The following is a 22,039-nucleotide window of genomic DNA, read 5'->3' as shown; positions in this document are numbered from 1 at the left end:
ACACTGCATCAAACAAAACCGTCTGCAAAAAGTGCTATGAGGAGCGAATCTGCAAGCTAATGCGCATATATACACATGAAACTGTTATAAACATGATTCAACAAACTGTTACAAGGAAGATTACATGAAAACACAGGGCTAAGCCACAACACCTTTTCTTATTTGAATTTACATTTTCAGAACTGGATAGGATCTGATCAGTCTGTAAAAGGTTTGCTTACTCTACCCTATCAAAGAGTCTAAACTCTAAACCATGTCACGTCTTTGCAGCTGCTCTTGGTGATTCGAATCTTCAATGATTCCTATTTTTTAAAATCTACAAATCTTGAAGAGCCCGCAAAGTTTTGATATTTGTTTCATCTCTTACCCAAACACTGGTTCGACGAGTTATGGGGTCTACCCTTCCTCGTCCTCAGAGTGAGATGCAGTATTTGAAGCCACCTCCGTTTCCATTGATTGAGGCTGTACGCCTGTAATTAAAAACAGAGGCAGATCAGGTTTTAAGAGAGGCTCAAAAGACCAAAACATTCAAGAAACATTGTACCCCAAAAAAAAAAAAAAAAACATCTTTAAGACCACGCCACTGAAGTAATGCAAATATGAAATATCTAAAAGATAATTCAAACTGAGTAAGTTATTCGACAATAAGCATCGCAACAAGACAACTAACACTACAATTCAACTTCTCAACCATAAAAGAAGAAACTTGTCCCATGATCACCACAATACCTATCGAAAAGACTCTCTATGTTATTATTGATGGTGGTAACCAACTTCCATCAGTGAAATCGAAACCAGTAATAACTTTCAACAATAACGATAAGCCTAAATGTACCTAAAATGTTACAATGCCAATGCAGATAATAGATACCGCAAAAAAAGTTGGATTCTTGGTATGTAAAAACCAAAGCTTTTATAAAACCACGAATCAGATTCAGATTCATCAACAACAAAGCACATACGATCAGACAAGTAATAATATAAAAAGAACCTTTGATGAAGTAATCAGAGGAAGGCCATCCTCGAACCGATGAGAGAGAAATAGATTCTTCATCAGAGATAGGATTGGCCAGCTTCTCAACGAGCTTAGCGATCCCATGAGTCTGGGATCTAGGAGGTGGAACCCAATAAGAAGCACCGGGAACAAAAGGGAGCCAATCCGGAGCGGATCGGCGTACCATTATCCGGTGGACAGCATCTTCCAACTTATGGAGAAGAGGATCCGATTGCGACTGCGACGATGCGGCGGTATCGATCTCGTAGAGCTCACCTCTGCGGTTTGACCGTCGATTCGAGGATTGAGATCGGAAAAATACGGTTTGAGATGAAGGGAGAAGAGAAGATGCGACGAAACGGCACCGAGAGAGAGAAAGTGAAGGAGAGAAAGATCGAGCCATTGCAGAGAGATTAGGAGAAAGAACAAAAAGATGATGGGTTTGGTTGTTCCCTTTTTTCTACTCTTTTTTTAACCAACGGATAAGGAGAAAAGAGACATTAGGCAATTTCATTTCTTTTTTCACTCGTTTATTAACATAATTGGTAGCTAAGATATGATAATTGATAAGAAAAGGCTTCATGTTGATAATAATTACAGTATACACCCTTACTTTTTAACACATTCAGATAGAACTACCGAAACTCTTACCAATGAAATTTTGACAGGGAAGGAAAACAAAAAAAAAAAAAGTGTGTTCTCTTCTTTTTCTTTTTCCTCGGTTGGTTGTCCCAACAACAACAAAAAAAAAAAAAATCTCCACCGCTTTGAGAGAAAAAAGTGGGGAAGAGGAGAGAGAGAGAGTGAGATTGAGACAACGCACCAACTGTTGCGCGGCTCAAAGAGATCTCGATCGGGATCCACACGACGGAGATAGAGAGAGTGTGAGAGAGTGAGCTACGGATATGGGATCTCAGCTGCTACTTGAGTGTTGCTTCCGTTTCGTCTTCTACTGTCACTCCCACAGCTCCAACTATTTTCCTTGATTGTTTTTCTTTCTCGCCGGAAGCTTATTACAGTACACACTCTCTCAGGTGCGAATCGACGTCTTATTCGTTCCGTTTTCTCAGATTGGGTTTTTTTCTCTTGTCTTCGATCATCTACTTCATTTTTGGGGTTTTGGTACTGGTTCAATCTCTTTTGTGATTTGGGGATTTCGTTAGACGATCTGAGTTCGATTTCTGCTCAATCGTGTATGAGATGGAAATTGCTTTTAAATCCCAGAGATCTCGCTGTGTTTCAGGGATCAGGCTAATAGAGTTTGTGATTAGGGTTTTGATTTTTTCCTGGCTTTTTGGACACTATTTGGTTCCTTTTTTTTGGAAGTTAGTGGAAATAGTTGAGCAATTACTTTTGTAGATCTCGAGTGATATTAGTGTATCACAAGTTCTGAGAGTACATGTTTACTAATAGGAATGGGTTCCTGTTTTGTTCTCGCAGGGATTTGATATCCTCACGTTTCAGTACATTGTTTGTGGTGCTAATCTAGTCTCTAGCCAGTTTGAGGTTTCCTGAAGAAAAAAAGAAATTTTATATGGGTTCAAGATACGCATCTCACCAGCTTAGCAATGGGCTCTTTGTGTCTGGTCGGCCAGAGCAACCCAAAGAAAAGCCTCCAACAATGAGCTCAGTAGCCATGCCATACACCGGGGGTGATATCAAGAAATCAGGAGAATTGGGAAGATGTTTGACATTCCGACAGATGGGACTAAGTCAAGGAAGTCTGGCCCCTTAACTGGAACTTCTTCAAGAAGTGGTGCGCAATCAGGTCCAGTTCCTAATGCAACCGGTCGTATGTCTGGCTCTTTGGCTTCTGCTGGCTCAAATTCAATGAAGAAAACAAATTCTGGGCCTTTGTCTAAGCACGGGGAGCCATCAAAGAAATCCTCTGGTCCGCAATCAGGTGGTGTAACAAGGCAAAATTCCGGCCCTATTCCTATACTCCCAACTACAGGTCTCATAACATCTGGGCCAATTACCTCGGGCCCTTTAAATTCATCTGGGGCTCCCAGGAAAATTTCTGGTTCGATGAAGACAAATATGACTTCCGTTGTCCACAACCAGGCAGTAACTACCCTTGGTCCAGAAGATGACTTTTCCTGCATGAGAGCTTCCCCAAGCCTGTGCTGTGGCTGGTGATACTTATATTTGTAATGGGATTCCTTGCTGGAGGCTTCATTCTTGGAGCAGTTCACAATGCAGTTCTCCTCATTGTTGTGGCGGTCTTGTTCACAGTTATTGCTGCACTTTTCATTTGGAATATTTCTTGTGAAAGACGTGGTATCATAGATTTCATCGGTCGTTATCCTGATGCTGATCTTAGAACTGCCAAAAATGGTCAATACGTGAAGGTCACTGGGGTAAGTCTCTAACCCAAAAATTACTGGTTTTGTGCATCTAGTCTTTGCTGCTGCATTGTCATGGGAAATGATGAAATATTATTTGTTCTTCCTTCCATGGTTTTGCTATCCCTACTATGTTTATAACACTGATTCTTTTATTTATTTTTAATTAAAAAGGTTGTCACCTGTGGTAATGTTCCTCTTGAATCATCCTTCCATAGAGTTCCCAGATGTGTTTACACGTCTACTTGTCTATATGAGTACCGTGGATGGGTTCAAAGCCAGCCGGTGCTTCACATCGTCGTTTCACATGGGTTCTGAGATCAGCAGAGGTTAGTAGGGGCCTGATGATATTTAATTTCACGAAAAAATGTTCTCTTTCAGCGTAAAATCACTGAACTGTCTCTAAATGCATAAACGATGCACCTACAATACATTGCAGAGGCATGTGGTAGACTTCTACATTTCTGATTTCCAATCTGGGCTCAGAGCATTGGTCAAAACCGGAAACGGTGCAAAGGTAACACCTCTCGTCGATGATTCTGTTGTCATCGATTTTAAGCCAGGAAGCGAGCAAGCCTCTCCAGACTTTGTAAGGTGTTTGGGTAAAAGGAATCTAGCCAATGATGATCAAATAATGCGGCTTAAAGAAGGGTATGAAACCACAACTTGATGAAAAGAATGATAAAAGATTAACAGAGTTGCTAAAAATTATGTTGGTCTCTGTGATGCTTCTTCCGCTTGCAGGTATATCAAAGAAGGAAGCACAGTAAGTGTGATTGGAGTGGTTCAGAGAAACGATAACGTGTTGATGATAGTTCCAACGACAGAACCATTAGCAGCTGGTTGGCAATGGAGTAAATGCACATTCCCTGCAAGTCTTGAAGGAATTGTATTGAGATGCGAAGATTCGTCCAACGTAGATGCAATTCCTGTCTGATGCGGTAGTAGTAAGTCTTTCTTTTCAAACTTCCACGATTGGTAGACGAAAATCTCACTGTTCCACTTCGGCTTCATCAATATTTTTCATGAAATCTGAAATGTGTTCTTGGTTGGTGGCTTTTCGCTCTCTACTAATGATGATTCCTTCGGTTGGTGATTTACGGTAGTGTTTTCTTTTTCTTTTCTCTTTTCCTTTAATATTTCTTATTTTTTATATCAAGTTATTATTACACTAGGATGATAATGATGGATGTGGATTTCTTTTCTATGACTTAATTTTGTGTTGTGGGCACTTTTCTTTGCCTGATGGTTTGTAATTGTAAAGCTCTGCTAGTTATTCTTTTTTCGACCTTATTTGTGATCTAATATAATTGAATGATCTTCGTTTGGAATGTAATGAGCCTGTTGCATGTGAATCGTGTTTCTTAATTCCTCATTATTATTCTTCCTGAGATCGAGTCTCTCCAAAAATACTACAGAAACACCTCGTCGCTCAAATGAATAGCATATAACACACCAAAGTTCAAACAACCGGAATGGCTAATTACGAACACTTTTTCTTAACTCTCATTGTATACTTTACTTACCTTCACTGCCAATTTGTACCAACAAAATCGACAACCTTTGGACTTCGGTGAAACCTGGAATTTGGGGAGCTTGCGAAAGAGTACTTTGGACTCGAAGAACCTTTGACAAACTTCAAATATGAAAAACGTGTCTCGATCCTATAAGTAATGATACAGTTATTCAGAGAGATTACAACTTAATGGAGACGAAAACACGGTTTTGTAAGTACGCGGGGGAAGAGCCAGCAAGATATAAGCTTTCTTATAACTTTGATGTTGAGATAGATTTCATCAAATGTAATGTTATTTGGATGAAAGGGATCTTTTCACCCTCCAACTTATGCGCCGCTTGCGTAAAGACGGGTCCATTCCTTGGCTGCACAGATATAGTTCACAAAGATGTGAGAGACGCCAACAACATAAGGTTTAGAAAGAAAACAAGAGCAAATGGAGTACTGAAACGAATTAAACTCTAAGTTCAGAGTTCAGATCAAATCACCTGTCTCGACAGCTTCTGCCTCATTACTCTTCCAATGCTTAGCAATGTTCTCAGACAGTGGATCATCTGGGTTTGGTGCACTCAGAAGAGCTTGAATACTTTTTAAGGATTGCGCCCATCAATAGAATCAGAAAAGCAGTGATTGCCTAAGAAACAATTGGTTTTTGGAAGGATAGAATCTAATGTAATCAGATCATATACCTTAAGAGCACTGTTCGTATTTGTAGTGCAGGGCTCCATTTGTCCTTCAGGATATCAAGACATATTCCTCCCAGCTGTACATGCAAATAGACAAGTTCCGGAGCATGTTGGTTGGTTGGTTGGTTGTGTGAATAATAAAGGGAAAGAACATAAAAAAAAAGAGGAAGGATTTCCAACAGACCTTGTCAATGTTAGGATGGTATATTGGTTGATTTCCTTGTCAATAATCTTTGTTTATTGCAAATTTGCCTATCAAAATTTTCTGGTGGGCTATTCTTTCTGTCCATTAAATTCCTTTTTAGGTATGAGGCCCATATTTATTTAAGGGCCTGTTATGAGTTATAAAAAATATATATATATATATATATATATATATAAGTTTATTTCTTTGTCTAGTAAAAGTATGAATCATACTGCATAATGAATACAGAGATGATGAATATATGAATAGTATTAAAGTACTGTACTAGACGTATACTTATTTTTATGAATTCGAGTTTCTAAGCGTGATATTCTTTTATCATTTTACTATAATTTTATTTGTATATTAACAACTCAATAAACTATCATATACGTATTCAGATAAAAATTTTACTTTTCGCTAACTCGTACTATATATATTAACATTTTTGAAGTATATTTTGGTTTATGTCCTTGAATTTTATTTTATTTAATTTGTTTTTTGTAATATTAACCCTACACATTTTCCTAAAATAACATTTCTACTTAATTAACCCCTATAGATTTTCCTAAAATAATATTTCTACTTAACTCAATTAATGGAACTATATTAATCGATCAAATTTATTTATATTTATTGCCATACACAACATGGCATCATCATTTAAGAAATCGAGAATAAATACTCAAAATTTATTTTAATACATCTTTATGATAGTTGAATGTAAATCGAGGGACTTTGAGAAACAAAATATTACATTCTCAATTATACTTATGACGAAGATAACGTTCATAAACACGATAATCCAAATTAAGAAAATCAAATTTTAGCGAATATATAATTTTGTCAGCAAGAAATACATTTATTTCTGTATATATCTCCTTTAGAAACTAAATATTGTTCTGCAATATTCTTAACAACTCAAATAGGCATACAGAAAAATCTCATGTTTATTTGTTATTTATGATGAGGATTTTAGCCATACTTCCGTCTTTCTATTTTAGTTGTTTATGTTATTTAATGTTAAATTCACTACTCTAATGTTAAATTATTTTAGTACTTCAAATAATTTAATATTCTAACTATAATTACAATATCCTCATCAAATCTTCGACTTATCAATATGTTAACTACACATGGAGATTTAATAGGAAAAGGAAACATGATATACTACACCTACACTCATAATCAGTGGCGTACTATATTACTAGCTTATATTATAACTACTTCCAAAATTGTAATATTTTTAAGATATTGTATACTTGATCACCAAGATTATTTCTACATGTTCACGCAAAGATACCCTACGATCTCTTTAAAGTTTAAACACTATAAATATGTTCAGTTTACAACATCCAATATCACCGAATACATTTCTCAATTTTCATAACAAATACGCAAAAAAAAATCACTACTCCATTGTTATTATATATGTTATTATTTGCTACTTCTTATGTGATCCCTTACTTCTTATATTTTCTTTGTTTCATATGTTAGTATATATTTCTTTGTTTTCATCCTGTCATCCGTTACTATTAGTCTATTGCTTATTATGTGATCCAACTATCATTATGATATTCACTGAATATTATTGTTATTTGTTTAGGAGATGTCATTGGACAAGTCGGTGACATTGGGGAGATCCCGGAAGCAAACAAAAAACCAGCTATTAAACTTAATTTTAAATTGAAAGATGAAAAATGAGTTTTAAGTGAATAGTTATGTATAAATATAAGCATGTAATCATTTTCTTTATATGAGATTTATAAATTTGTTTGTTTTTTTTTATGTTATAGTGACGAGATACTTGGGTGTAACTTGTAGTGTTCACTTGGTTATTCAATAAAGTATTTTCAGAATATTTTCAACCTACTTTATTAATTCAACTGATTGAATGCCAATTCACTTATTAATCTGCCTATGATTAACTAACCTGGTAATTCATGTTTGGGGTTTAGGCTAAACCGTTTAGCCCTTTAGGTCATACTTCCATATTTCATATTGTTAGTTGGTATCAGTGTCATCCTGTATAATACAAAACCTCGTATCAACTTTTTTTGTTAGGCGGCGAAAGTAAACTTTATTTATGGTTTAAATATTTACTATAAAAAAAAGCTGCTAAGGTGAAATAGCTTTTCAAGAAGTCGTTTCTTAAAATACAATTAACCTTATAAAGGGTCGCTAGCTAATTTCTAAAAATTGATATGTTACATTCCTAAAATGTCTATACCAATTTGGTTTATAATTTCCTAAGCTAATTTATATATTTAGAAATTTATAACACTTAATAACATACGCTAAAAATATATATACAATATTTTTTTCTTTTAAAAACTCTAATATTCAATAGTAACTATACTGTTTGATATGAAGAATTAAAATCTTTAATATTTATTAAGATGGTGATAAAAAAATATAAAATAATTATTTCATGGATTAAATCTAATAAATAGAAGTATTTATAATATAATTTATCTGCGGTATACTGCATAATAACTTTTATGAATATAATCTTTTTACGGGTTAAATCTAAAAAACATTAAACTTATGGGTTAAATTTAAAAATACTAAAAAATTTTAAAATATAATAATGTAAAAATAGTTCTTTCACGGGTTAAATCTAAAAACACTAAAAATATAAATTTTTAGAGCCATAAAAAATTCAATACGGTAAAAATGTAACATTATTATAAATAAAACTTAATAGTTGCTTTGTCATGTCAGCAATATACATGTGGTCAAATTTTAGAATTAACACTTAAAATACAATTATACAATCTTAAACACTAAACATATATAATGTTTAAAAAATTTTAGTTTTTCATTATAAAAACAAATATAATGTTTTATTATACACCGCGGATTAAAATCTAGTTCTTTTATATATACTAAACACGAGTTGGCACTTGGCACATGGACTCTGAAAATAATCATTAACAATTGGAAACATAACGTTGCCAAAACTCAAAAGGAAAAATTTAATAAAGTTGAGCCGCCGGGTATTGGGATACACATGAGAAGAAATCCTGAAAAAGAACTCTCAATCCATTGTCCGTTTATATTTTGTTGTAAAGCATCTTCAAATTTCTTTAGATATTTTCTTCATTTTTATAAAAAGATATATTCTTCATTAACAGTCGTCTAACAATAAACGAGGAGAATTAATTCTGTGTTTTGTCGACATATATAACTATATAAGGATAGTTATCTCAAAGTGCATGTGTCTGAATTATTTCGAATTATATCTCTCAATGCTAATATGATATCTCTCAATGCTAATATGAGTGAAAACGCATATTTGTGGCTAAGTCTATATGTTCGAGTATGTGTATGATCGACTTCGATATTGTATGTGTATAAAGTAAATAAGACACATAAACTTTGTTAACGGGATTCGGTTTTTCCTACATACCCGGGACCTAGTCCAGAATAAATCCACTAAAACAAAATTGTAATTACAATTGCTATGATATCGAATCATTCTTTTCTAGATAAATAAACCATCAAAAGATCTTTCTATCTTATTGATTAGGCGACACCACACATCTTGTGTGCATCTCTTGAGAATAATTTGAATGGGGCGACACCACACATCTTGTGTGCATCTCTTGAGATTAATTTGAAGCGCGCAAGTCTTCATGAAGCGCCCTCTTGATATTTATATCAATTGCCCAATCCCTAGGGTTGACAACTTTCCTATTATACAACAAATAGGAATTGGGAGATTAACAATTGCACAACCCCTAGGATTGACAATATTCCTATTATACAACAAATAGGAATTTCCTATTATACAACAAATAGGAAAGTTTCTCTCCATGATCCCATCTTGAATCTTCCATTCAAGATGTTCATCCAGCTCAACAACCGCCACTTGGCTTGTCCAAGTCGGCCTTAAGCTTCTGTACTCAAACTCTTCAATTCAGCTTCTTGTACTACAACTGTATTAATGTCGGACTAGTACAAGAACTGCTTCAGACATTTGATACATCCTCTCATATATCTAACTGCAAGGTTCTTGATTCAACACCTTCTCTTTTCTGCTTTGTGATAATCATTTGTATTAAGTAATACCTCATTCTCTTTGTGAAGTAATACTTCATCTTCTGTGTCAATTCTTCCGGCATTTCTATCATGTAATGCATCAGCCTCTGTGTCAGTTTTGTCTTGTTTTAGTAGAGAATTCATAACATGTTCTAAGCCTTATAAAACTTCAATCAACACAACATCTTCAATCTCTCCCTTGGTGATTGAGTTTTATAATCCATGCTCCTTTTAAAACCAGCTTCAATCTCTCCCTTAATGATTGACTTTTCAATTCTTTGCATCTTAGTCATCACAATATCTTCAATCTCTCCCTTGATGACTGACTTTTCAATCTCCTTCAATCTCTGATTTTATGGTACATCATGCAATGTGTCTTGAAAGATCAAACATCCTCATTCTCCCCCTTTTTAACTTAGTTTGATACTCAATCACATTTTTAATCTCTAACCACTAGTAGAGCTCCCCCATAATATTTGCTCTTAGCTCACAACAGACTTTACATTCTCTTCTCCCCCAGCTTGAGTGCCAACTAAGTTAAAAACAACCAACATATCAATTTGACTCACCTTAAGTGTTTCAGCTTTGCACAACATCTTAACTAGTCTTGCATTATACTCGCTGTTAAACAATCTCTGTAACCCTGCAACTATCTTCTGTTGTGTTGCTCATCACTTCTCAGCCTTGAGTACTCTACTTATTTGCATGAACCATTATTCATAAGAAATTGGGTAACCTGAGATGATCCCTTCTCATGCGCAACCTTGAATACTCCTTGAAATTGTGATATAAACATCTCCACCTCATAATCGATTTAGATTTAAGTTTCTTTTTTTCTTCAATTTGCTTTCCAATATTGAAAGTCTCTTTCTCCTTGTGGTAGCAACATATCTAGTGTTACTCCTAACTCCACTTGAAAAAATACCACATACATAACAACTCTTTCCTTTCCAAAGTGTTACTCCTAACTCCACTTGAAAATTCTTCACACCATGAGCCAAGCTTGTTTTCTTCTAGCAAAATCTCTTTAAAACCCTTTGACTGAACTTTTCTTCCCATGACAACTTCTCAATCAACATGCCTTGGTATAGAAAGTTTTATGTCTCAACCTCTCTCTTAGTCTCATTTTTGATCACTCTGTCTCAAAGCCTTCTCCAAAAACGCTTTTCAGCATTCTTCTTAGAAATCCTTTGGTGCATAAGACTCTGAATCAACTGTTCTGCAATATTATCATTCAACTATGTTCATGGACTCCAAATCCAGTTCTCTTTTACCAGAATCTAGTTCGACATGTCTACAGTATCTCTGCCAAATTTTATCCCATTCTGAGTTCATTTGGTCCTCTTTTTGATGTCACCACTGGAATTGGTCAAATCTGAAACTTCGAATAAACTGATTCCGGAACAGACTGAAGATGCTTGAATAAAAAGCAATTCAACCGTCAAAACTTCAATCCAACCGTTGAATCTCAAGTCCGTAATACCACAAAGCGCCTCACAAAATTTCAGCATGATCAGATTACTTTGGGATCTCCAAACCCTCTCTTGAAGTTGCTATCTTGAAACAGATATTTGTTCTCTTTCTCAGAAAAAAAAAAAAAAAAAAAAAAAAAACCTCCTCTCTTTTGATGATGTTAACTACACTATATTTTCCTAATCATATTCTGAAGAAAACTCTAGCTTTGTGACATCTTCTTCATTACATAATCAGAGATCTTGTTTAAGCCCAATAAAGCACAATATCTTTCTTGCTTTTCTAGGAATCTTTTGTAACCGCAGTCACATACATCTCTCCTTTGCACCAAGAGAACTTCCATAACAATGCTTGATCACAACCCTTGATAACTTCTCCATTCTCATGTAGTGAATCCAAAAGTTGTTCTTGTTACCAGCCACATAACTTTAACCAATTCACTTACACTAACCACATTATGCTTAATATGAGTTACTCAAACTCTGAGCACAGATTGATCCCGACCAACTTCTCTAAAACCAGTGACTATCAATTGAGACTTCAAATAATTTCCATAAAACAGATGATCCTTGTATCGGCAAGCTTCTAGTGATGATGACTTCACAGAGAACTAGAGCTATTCAAATATCTTTGTGCCTGATAACCTTAGCTCTACTTCTTCAAGTTAAGATCTTTCCCATTACCCTCTAGCTCACCACAAGTGTTGTGTTAACTAGGCTGTCTACTAGTGACTTCATCCAAGAACCTTAAGTCACTGACACCTATTTCATTGTGCAGTCATTCCCAATGGCATAAGTTCTAAAAGCAACATTAAATACCATTTTATTACATTAATCTTCTCCTTCTCTCTGATATAATCTTTCACCAAACCTTTTCTTAACTAAACCTTTGGAGAAACACAAGTCGTAGAGCCACAAACTACATGAGAGAGTCCATCTAAAGAAAAATATATTATTCTTTGAGCTGCAGGGACTCCATCAACTTGTACTAAAGCCAATTTTTTCAATCTATCTTGATACAGTCTTGATGCAGAGCATAAATGGAATAGCAATACAACCCAGAAAATCATGAAACTTGGTGACAACATCCACACTAGTCACATGAAATCACAGGAAAAAAGGGATTTGGGTTTATGGTTTGAGAGTTATAGCCGATTTCTCTTGATAGGTCAGGAATAATGTAGCCTGCAAGTCGCTAACTTTGAGAGAAATTTCCCGTCAATCCACATAGAATCACTAGATAACATTTATTTCATTGGAAAGATCTCGCTTTAAACTTTCTATAACAACTTTCAGAGCTCAAATCCAAGGTCTGTAGCCAACGCAAACGAAGAAGAAGAAACGAACCAAGAAACTGAAAAACTGTCTTGAACTTGAAACTTTTTTTTCTTTTCATCATTCTTCCTCTGAGCTACTTTCTTTGATTTAGAGATGCATCATGTTTCTTTTTTCATTATTCCTGGATTTCATGTACATGGTTCCTCTTTGCTTTACTTGAATAGCCAACCTCTTGCAATGGTAAAAGCTTGCTCTTTCCGGTGATTGTTGTACTTGAGTCTATACAAAATCTTCTCCAAAACTGATCCTCTTCTTCCCCATTCTTAAAGACATCTTTGACTCCATGATTCTATCATATCGAATTAGAAATTCAGAAACTGAAATTATCAAAGTCACCAAACCCACAATTTAAACTTTCTTCTAGTTGTCTTCAGATTGTGAGTTTGTAGACAACATTCTGATCTCATAATTGTATCAAATCAGTTCATGACTTCATCTTCTTTTAAAAACTTTGATTAAAATCTGAGATGACCTTAGTTTTCTCATAGAGAAGATCCGTCCCCAAACCCTTTAGAATGAGACCATCCTTCACTAAGGAAGCAACATGGTGTTGATAAAGTCCGGATGTTGACTGATGACATCATACAACTCCACTTGCTTTGTAACTCTAATAGGCTTCATTTGTCTATAATAGAACATCATAGAAACATGGACTACTGTCATCATCTTGATCTCGTAGATCTGCTTCAGCATGACTAACATGCCCATCTCCTTCTTTTGGCCGATTTTCCACTACTCAAATTGAAAACCACGGGAAATTTTGTTGGCATACCTACAAGATCTTCTTTGCTACAAAACGCAACAAGCTCACCAATGGAATTCCTGCAGTTTATTTCTTTGCCAGTGTGAGCTAGCAACAACATCCTCTTTCTCATCTTATCAACTAGCAAAGATAGTGACAGAAAAGTGAGCCTCTCTCTATGATTTTCTCTGGCTTCCAAGCTCGAAACCAGATCTTTATCCAAATTTCAAATTGGACAGCTCTTTCCGTCGTGGTCTCTCTTGTCACGAATCATGAATTTACAAGTTGACAATTAAGATTATTGCTTCTGATTTCTTCTTTCCTGGATGTATCAACAATCTTTATAGATTTCAATCTCTTGTCAGGTGACCTTAAAAGCTTGCTTCGAGACCGTAATAAACCGGAATTCTTCCACCAGATAATCTTTCTTCTGCAAAGCTTTGTATGATATTCCAGAGTTCTTGCAAACTCTTGCACAGATTCAATTCAAAAACACCCAACTTGGTTTTTCAACTTGAATGATCAATCCCGAAATTAACTCAGCTTCTCTCTAGAACATAATCTGAAGTTCTGAACTTCCCTGCAACTTTACGACATGTCTTTCCAATTAAAAAAACTTCTTTTCCCTTTAATGCTGCTCACATATCCTCTCTCTCTTTATGTATTCTGCCCACAGTTGCATCAATCTTTTGTTTAACTTCCTTTCAAACACAAATTTAGGAAAGTGATTACCACCATCAATCAGAAATCAACTTCTCTTGCGAGCTTCACTATCACAAAAACCTCTTCAATTTGATTGATATGTGAGATTCTCAGCCTTAACTTTCACAGAATCGACCTTTTTGCTTCTTCCTCCTTTTTTTTTTACCTCTACGATTTGATTTTAGAACCAAATTGGTGAATTTTCTTTTTCGCTCCAATCTCTCCGAGACCTAACTCGGATTTCTAACAACCAGAGAACCTCTATTTGATGAACCACCCATCAATATTTTGCTTTTTATTGAATCAGGTTTTCTCTTTCTTCCATGGAAACCCAGCAAATATTCATAACGTAGATATTTCTTTACTTCCCAATTAAGGTCGACAACACCGGCCATAGCCATGATTGTTATCTTTTCAGGAAACGCATATTCTAACATTTCCGGTCAACTCAATACTTCTTACGCCTCTCTCCAAAAACTATTTCTTTATATCTTTGTCTTCGTGAATACTCGTCCTTCTCATATACTTTCGATTTTTTGCTAGCCATAAATCCAGGACCATACCTGAAACAAGAGCTTATCTCTAACGAGCTCCGTTCTGATACCAATTGAAAACGCATATTTGTGGTTAAGTCTATATGTTCAAGTATGTGTATGATCGACTTCGAGATTGTATGTGCATAAAGTAAATAAGACACACAAGCTTTGTTAACGGGGTTCGGTTTTTCCTACATCCTGGGACCTAGTCCAGAACAAATCCACTAGAACAAGATTGTAATTACAATTGCTATGATATCGAATCATTCTTTTCTAGATGAATAAACCATCAAAAGATCTCTCTATCTTATTGATGGGGCAACACCACACATCTTGTGTGCATCTCTTGAGAATACCTTGAAGCACGCAAGTATTCATGAAGTGCCCTCTTGGTATTTATATCAATTGCCCAATCCCTAGGATTGACAACTTTCCTATTATACAACAAATAAGAATTGGGAGATTAACAATTGCACAACCCCTAGGATTGACAATATTTCTATTATACAACAAATAGGAATTTTCTATTATACAACAAATAGGAAAGTTTATCTCCATGATCCCATCTTGAATCTTCCATTCAAGATGTTCATCCAGCTCAACAACCGCCACTTGGCTTGTCCAAGTCGGCCTTAAGCTTATGTACTCAAACTCTTCAATTCAGCTTCTTGTACTACTTCTTGTACTACTTCATGTATTAATGTTGGACTAGTACAAGAACTGCTTCAGACGTTTGATACATCCTCTGATATATCTAACTGCAAGGTTTTTGATTCAACACCTTCTCTTTTCTGCTTAGTGATAATCATTTGTATTAAGTAATACCTCATTCTCTTTGTGAAGTAATACTTCATCTTCTGTGTCAATTCTTCCAGCATTTATATCATGTAATGCATCAGCCTCTGTGTCAGTTTTGTCTTGTTTTAGTAGAGAATCCATGACATGTTCTAAGCCTTATTAAACTTCAATCAACACAACATCTTCAATCTCTCCCTTGGTGATTAAGTTTTATAATCCATGCTCTTTTTAAAACCAGCTTCAATCTCTCCATTAATGATTGACTTTTCAATTCTTTGCATCTTATAAACTCAGTCATCACAATATCTTCAATGAGTAGCTAAATAATTAAAACAAATCCAACGGGACGACCAAGAGCATATTCCCGGTGGCTCGTAATTTAAAATGTGTACGTCGACCCTATCTGAATGTGCGATATCTTTGGGTTCAGTACCCTTTCCACATACTCTAATATATATTATGCAAGTATAGTCAAAACTAAAACCTGACAAAAGAAGTACTCCCTCCGTTTCAAAATATATGATGTTTTAACTAAAGCACGCAGATTAAGAAGTCTTTACTTTTAACAAATTCAACCAATCATAAACAATACTGCATAATATAAAATATTAAACTAATCTAAAAGTTGCATAGAAACTTGAAAACATCCTATATTATGAAACAAACAATTTCTCTAAAACATCTTATATTTTGAAACAGAAAGGAGTATAATAAATAATGACTCACTTTGTATGAGTCATATGTTATAACTTATAAAGTGGCTTTTAAATGAATGTTTTCACTCTATACCCAAAAGAATCAATGGATTATTGTACAAGTTATTTCAATTTTGTATACAAGTTTGTTTCACTTCACTTTACACCGAATAGAATCAATAATTTATCACACACCCACTAAAGTGACGAGGTTTTCCTTTGGCTCCTCCTATAAAAAGAAGCTCACTCTGTATACCCAAAACACACCAATATCCATCAAACACATATAACAAAAAAATGGAATTCTCAGTCACATTAGCTCTCTGCTTCACTCTCTCAATCACTTTGATCGGAGCACAAGCCAAAGTTCCCGTCGACGATCAATTCCGAGTGGTCAACGAAGGAGGCTACACCGATTACAGTCCGATCGAATACAACCCCGACGTACGTGGCTTCGTCCCCTTCAGCGACAACTTCCGTCTCTGTTTCTACAACACAACCCCGAACGCATACACTCTCGCTCTTAGAATCGGAAACAGAGCCCAAGAATCCACTCTGAGATGGGTCTGGGAAGCAAACAGAGGCTCACCGGTCAAAGAAAACGCGACGTTGACATTCGGCGAAGATGGAAATCTTGTACTTGCCGAAGCCGATGGTCGCGTGGTATGGCAAACGAACACAGCTAACAAAGGCGTCGTGGGGATCAAAATCTTGGAGAATGGCAATATGGTAATATACGATTCCAATGGAAAATTCGTATGGCAGAGCTTTGACTCTCCGACAGACACGCTTCTCGTCGGGCAGTCTTTGAAAGTCAATGGTCAGAACAAGCTCGTAAGCAGACTGTCTCCATCGGTCAACGCAAACGGACCGTACAGTCTCGTCATGGAAGCCAAGAAGCTAGTCTTGTACTACACGACAAACAAAACCCCGAAACCAGTCGCTTATTATGAATACGAATTTCTCACCAAGATAACACAATTACAGTCTATGACGTTCGGAGCCGTGGAGGATTCCGACACTACGTGGGGTCTACACATGGAGGGCGTGGACTCTGGTTCTCAATTCAACGTTTCGACGTTCCTCTCGCGGCCAAAACACAACGCGACGTTGAGTTTTCTTCGGTTAGAGTCAGATGGAAACATCAGAGTTTGGAGTTACAGCACCGCAGCGACTGCGACTGCTTGGGACGTGACATACACGGCGTTTACTAACGTCGACACTGATGGTAACGACGAAGGATCCCTGAGCATTGTTTAGGGTTTGGTCTGTGTAAGAAAGGTCAGTGTAACGCTTGTCCTAGCGACATAGGTCTTCTTGGTTGGGACGAGACTTGTAAGACTCCGAGTCTTGCTAGTTGCGATCCCAAGACATTTCATTATTTCAAGATCGAAGGAGCTGATAGTTTCATGACGAAGTATAACGGTGGATCATCGACGACGGAGAGTGCTTGTGGGGACAAGTGTACGAGAGATTGCAAATGTTTAGGGTTTTTCTACAATAGGAAGAGTTCGAGGTGTTGGTTGGGCTACGAGCTCAAGACATTGACCAAAACCGGAGATTCTTCGCTGGTTGCCTATGTCAAGGCTCCTAATGCTAGCAAGAAGTCAGCTCTTGCCATTTGAAGTCTAAATTAACTAATGTTTTTGTGAGTCGTTTTGACGAATAATAAGGCTACGTTTGTCGTTTGTTTCATCTCTTTTTCTAATAAATTATTGCTACTGGTTTATCTTACCTTTTTTAATAGCCTGTGTTGATGCTTAAGCTACATCGTAATAAAATTAAGTGAAACTCATTATTATCTACAATTCAAATGTTTTCAGATTTAGTATCATCATAAAATATTATGCTTCATTAGTCAGTGATGCAGTAGAACTTACGTGCACATAAACACTTTGTTTCTCAGAACAAGCAATAATGAAATTTGAAATTTCAATTGATTATTACAGTGAATTAAATTTAATAGCGAAATATGATTACTTAATAAGATGCGTGCTACGACGCCTTGACGCGGCGTCACCTTAACAGAGACGGTCTTCTGCCAGTTTATTACATATATAAAGTAGAGATATTACATATACATAATGTCTTTAATTAATTATATAGCCTTTTAAATATCATGCAGAGTTTTAAAACTTTACATCGTTTCCATTGTTAGCTCTTTATTTTTAAAGTCAACTTGAAAATCTGCCAGGTGTTATTTGTAGTTTATCCGTGTCAAGCAAACGCTTTCGATTGCATTACTTTTGAAAACGTAATCAATTATTGAACTTTTGAATCAAACAAAAAAAAGTTAACTATGGAACAAAAGGTACAGTATACTTAGCAGTTAGCGCTATTCTTCATTTTTCTTTCTTTTTGTCAATTGATTTAGTCTAATTAAATGGATGGTACAAAGTAAAGCCCAAACCAGAGAAATAGTGTCTATCAATACAAAATTTTAGTACAAAAATCTAGCGTTTGGAACCAAAGAGTCGGTTTTAATTAGTATGACGTGGACTCCAACATCTGGTTGTTGATGGGTTGGTACTGTGACAAATTGTTGTTATATATCGAGCATGCCCATAAACATTTGTTACTATGAAACATTGGTACAATTGGAGCTTAAGTAGATACACATGCATAGCTATGAGTTAATTAGTTTCTAGATCTCATCTCCAGACAATGCCTTTTTGGGGTGGTTTGGTTCTCAAGTGATGCCTCTCTAAAGAGGCGGCTTATCTCGTCCTCACGCTTTAGTATGTGATTGATTATAGGCTTTTGTAATTGTTTTGTCGGTGGAAATGGTAAATAATATGGGTTGGTTTTGATTGGCATGTTAGTCAGGCTGCGCAATGAATATATATTTTTATTTTCTCATAACAGTTGGTCGGTATTATTGTATCTGTGTCGTAATACTCTCGCATGTAAGCAGTCTAACAAAAAATAGTATTTTTAACGGTTTTTTTTGTTCCTATGATAATATGCGTTATGTCTATGTGGATATATTTAGTAGATAATTTCCTTTCTACGCTATCTATTCAATGCGATAATCTTAAGAGCTTTACGTACGTTGTGAGCTGTGATTAACTTGTCTTAGCTAATTTACCTAGCATCGTATAAATATTTAAAACAAAATCACATGTTAAAATTCATTTTCATGAGTCAAACTTTTTTTTGGAATCCCCACAAATTTTCAGAACAAAAAAAAGAGAAACTCTTTTGGGAATATTGTTTTTCATCTAATTAGCAACTTAAGCTTAACAAATTATCATCTACTTAAAAACTTAATGTTTTTGTTACTTACGTCATTAATTATACTTTTATGGGATATGCTAAATACAAGTTGGCACATGGACCCAGAATAAAATGTTGCTAAAAATAATTTAAAACAAAAATATATAGCCGTCGAGTAAGACCCTGTTACCCCACACACCTGGCAAGCCGCCGGGTATTGGGACACACATGAACACCAAAGATCCTATCTGGACCATTACATATACAGTATTTAATTCTTTATCCATTGTCCGTTTATTTTTGTTAACACCTTCAGATTTATTAATTAACCAAGTGGTCAGAATAGTACAGATTTATATCAGAAAGACAATTAACTATTAACCTTAATTATCTTTAGATAACTATATCAAGTTGCATTTATTTGAATCATATCGAATTCTATCTATAATCTATGTGAATGCGACGTGAGTCAATAAATAATTAAGATTAACCCAACGAGACGATATAATCGAGTATGAGCATCTTCGCGGTGGGGCTCAATCATAATAAAAAGTGGTTGGTCGGGCGGTCCTAATTCAAACGCGTGATTCATTTTGTTCGATTCAATACGCAGCTCTAGTAGACTAGTACCATTTTCGTATTTATTTCACTAATGTTGATGTGCAGTGCAAGAAAGTATAATAAAATATAACTAAAAAGTAGTATTAACTAGCTTTGTAGAGAAACATATCATACTTCTGATAATAATAATTTTGTAGGTCATCAATTTGTATTAATATGGGAATAAATAACAAACTGTAATCATTGACTGGATTTTGCTAATCTAATCGTACACGGCTTAGCATTGAGATTAAGATAAGCTCTTTCTAATATGTTCGAAAACATTCAAAAAGAAGAAAAAAACTTCGAAACAAAACCAGCAAAACCAGTAGATTATAGGGAAACAAAGACCAAAAAAAGTCGTTTAAAATACTCTCAAAAATATTATTAAAGCAAAGACTTCCTTGGCTCCTATATATAGAAGGTCTCTCTGGTTACCCAAAACAAATCAATATCCATCAAACATACACATATAACAAAATGAATTACTCAATCACATTAGCTCTCTGCTTCACTCTCTCCAACATTTTGATCGGAGCACAAGCCAAAGTTCCCGTCGACGATCAATTCCGAGTGGTCAACGAAGGAGGATACACCGATTACAGTCCGATCGAATACAACCCCGACGTACGTGGCTTCGTCCCCTTCAGCGACAACTTCCGTCTCTGTTTCTACAACACAACCTCAAACGCATACACTCTCGCTCTTAGGATCGGAAACAGAGCCCAAGAATCTACTCTGAGATGGGTCTGGGAAGCAAACAGAGGCTCACCGGTCAAAGAAAACGCGACGTTGACTTTTGGAGAAGACGGAAACCTTGTACTTGCCGAAGCCGATGGTCGCGTGGTATGGCAAACGAACACAGCTAACAAAGGCGTCGTGGGGATTAAAATCTTGGAGAATGGCAATATGGTAATATACGACTCCAATGGAAAATTTGTATGGCAGAGCTTTGACTCTCCTACCGACACGCTTCTCGTCGGACAGTCTTTGAAACGCAACGGTCGGACCAAGCTCGTAAGCAGACTGTCTCCATCGGTCAACGCAAACGGACCGTACAGTCTCGTCATGGAAACCAAGAAGCTAGTCTTGTACTACACGACAAACAAAACTCCGAAACCAATCGCTTATTATGAATACGAATTCTTCACCAAGATTACACAATTACAGTCGATGACGTTCGGAGCCGTGGAGGATTCCGACACTACGTGGGGTCTACACATGGAGGGTGTGGACTCTGGTTCTCAATTCAACGTTTCGACGTTCCTCTCGCGGCCGAAACACAACGCGACGTTGAGTTTTCTTCGGTTAGAATCGGACGGAAACATCAGAGTTTGGAGTTACAGCACTGCAGCGACTGCGACTGCTTGGGACGTGACATACACGGCGTTTACCAACGACGACACTGACGGTAACGACGAGTGTAGGATCCCTGAGCATTGTTTGGGGTTCGGGTTGTGTAAGAAAGGTCAGTGTAACGCTTGTCCTACCGACAAAGGGCTTCTTGGTTGGGATGAGACTTGTAAAACTCCGAGTCTCGCGAGTTGTGATCCCAAGACATTTCACTACTTCAAGATCGAAGGAGCTGATAGTTTTATGACAAAATTTAACGGTGGATCATCGGCAACGGAGAGTGCGTGTGGGGACAAGTGTACGAGAGATTGTAAGTGTTTAGGGTTTTTCTACAATAGGAAGAGTTCGAGGTGTTGGTTGGGCTACGAGCTCAAGACATTGACTAGAACCGGAGATTCTTCGTTGGTTGCCTATGTCAAAGCTCCGAATGCTAACAAAAAGTCAACTCTTTGAGGTGTGAAAGTCATATGAAATTGTTGTGGTTTAGTAATGTCAAATTTCGTTTGTTTATCTTTTTTTTTTTAAAATGGTGTACTGATTCTCAAGCTACATCGTAATAAAGTGAAGTGGATCAATCTCTGATATACGTACGTATCTAGTACATTCACAAAGCACGATGCTTTGTCAGTACCCCCCACATGCCATGTATTATTATTATTATTATTTATTTTTTATTTTTTTTCCCGAAATTAAAATATTTAGTATTAAATAATGATTTATATTATTTCTTTTTTTTCCTATTTTCACATTATATATGAAATAAACTAGTAAATAATTTGTGTTTCTTATTTTTCTCAAAGTAAGTAATCAAATCCATT

General features: G+C 36.0%; 3 protein-coding genes and 1 pseudogene across 3 annotated transcripts; 3 read left to right on the top strand and 1 right to left on the bottom strand.

Annotated features, from left to right (window-relative positions):
• Positions 1 to 50: 50 nt before the first annotated feature.
• Positions 51 to 1,744, bottom strand: LOC147926021 (uncharacterized). The gene is made up of 2 exons (XM_087489820.1): positions 992 to 1,744; positions 51 to 470 (listed from the first exon to the last, which is right to left on the bottom strand). Exons 1-2 carry the CDS (start codon positions 1,395 to 1,397, stop codon positions 397 to 399), a joined length of 480 nt encoding a protein of 159 aa, XP_087345946.1. The 5' UTR covers positions 1,398 to 1,744; the 3' UTR covers positions 51 to 396.
• Positions 1,745 to 3,778: 2,034 nt separating this feature from the next.
• LOC104752309 (protein SHOU4-like) lies at positions 3,779 to 4,694 on the top strand. Its single transcript, XM_087489819.1, has 2 exons — positions 3,779 to 3,990; positions 4,084 to 4,694. Exons 1-2 carry the CDS (start codon positions 3,974 to 3,976, stop codon positions 4,274 to 4,276), a joined length of 210 nt encoding a protein of 69 aa, XP_087345945.1. The 5' UTR covers positions 3,779 to 3,973; the 3' UTR covers positions 4,277 to 4,694.
• Positions 4,695 to 16,328: 11,634 nt separating this feature from the next.
• LOC109129578 (EP1-like glycoprotein 4) lies at positions 16,329 to 17,719 on the top strand (annotated as a pseudogene).
• Positions 17,720 to 20,166: 2,447 nt separating this feature from the next.
• Positions 20,167 to 21,805, top strand: LOC104752308 (EP1-like glycoprotein 3). Its single transcript, XM_087493389.1, has one exon. The coding sequence runs from the start codon at positions 20,349 to 20,351 to the stop codon at positions 21,672 to 21,674; it is 1,326 nt and encodes a 441-aa protein (XP_087349515.1). The 5' UTR covers positions 20,167 to 20,348; the 3' UTR covers positions 21,675 to 21,805.
• Positions 21,806 to 22,039: the final 234 nt, after the last annotated feature.

Source organism: Camelina sativa, chromosome 16 (assembly GCF_030686135.1).
Source record: "Camelina sativa cultivar CO46 ecotype springtype chromosome 16, ASM3068613v1".
Classification (NCBI taxonomy): domain Eukaryota; kingdom Viridiplantae; phylum Streptophyta; class Magnoliopsida; order Brassicales; family Brassicaceae; genus Camelina; species Camelina sativa.
The sequence above is the reverse complement of the archived record's forward strand: the minus strand, read 5'-3'. Positions and strand labels throughout refer to the sequence as shown.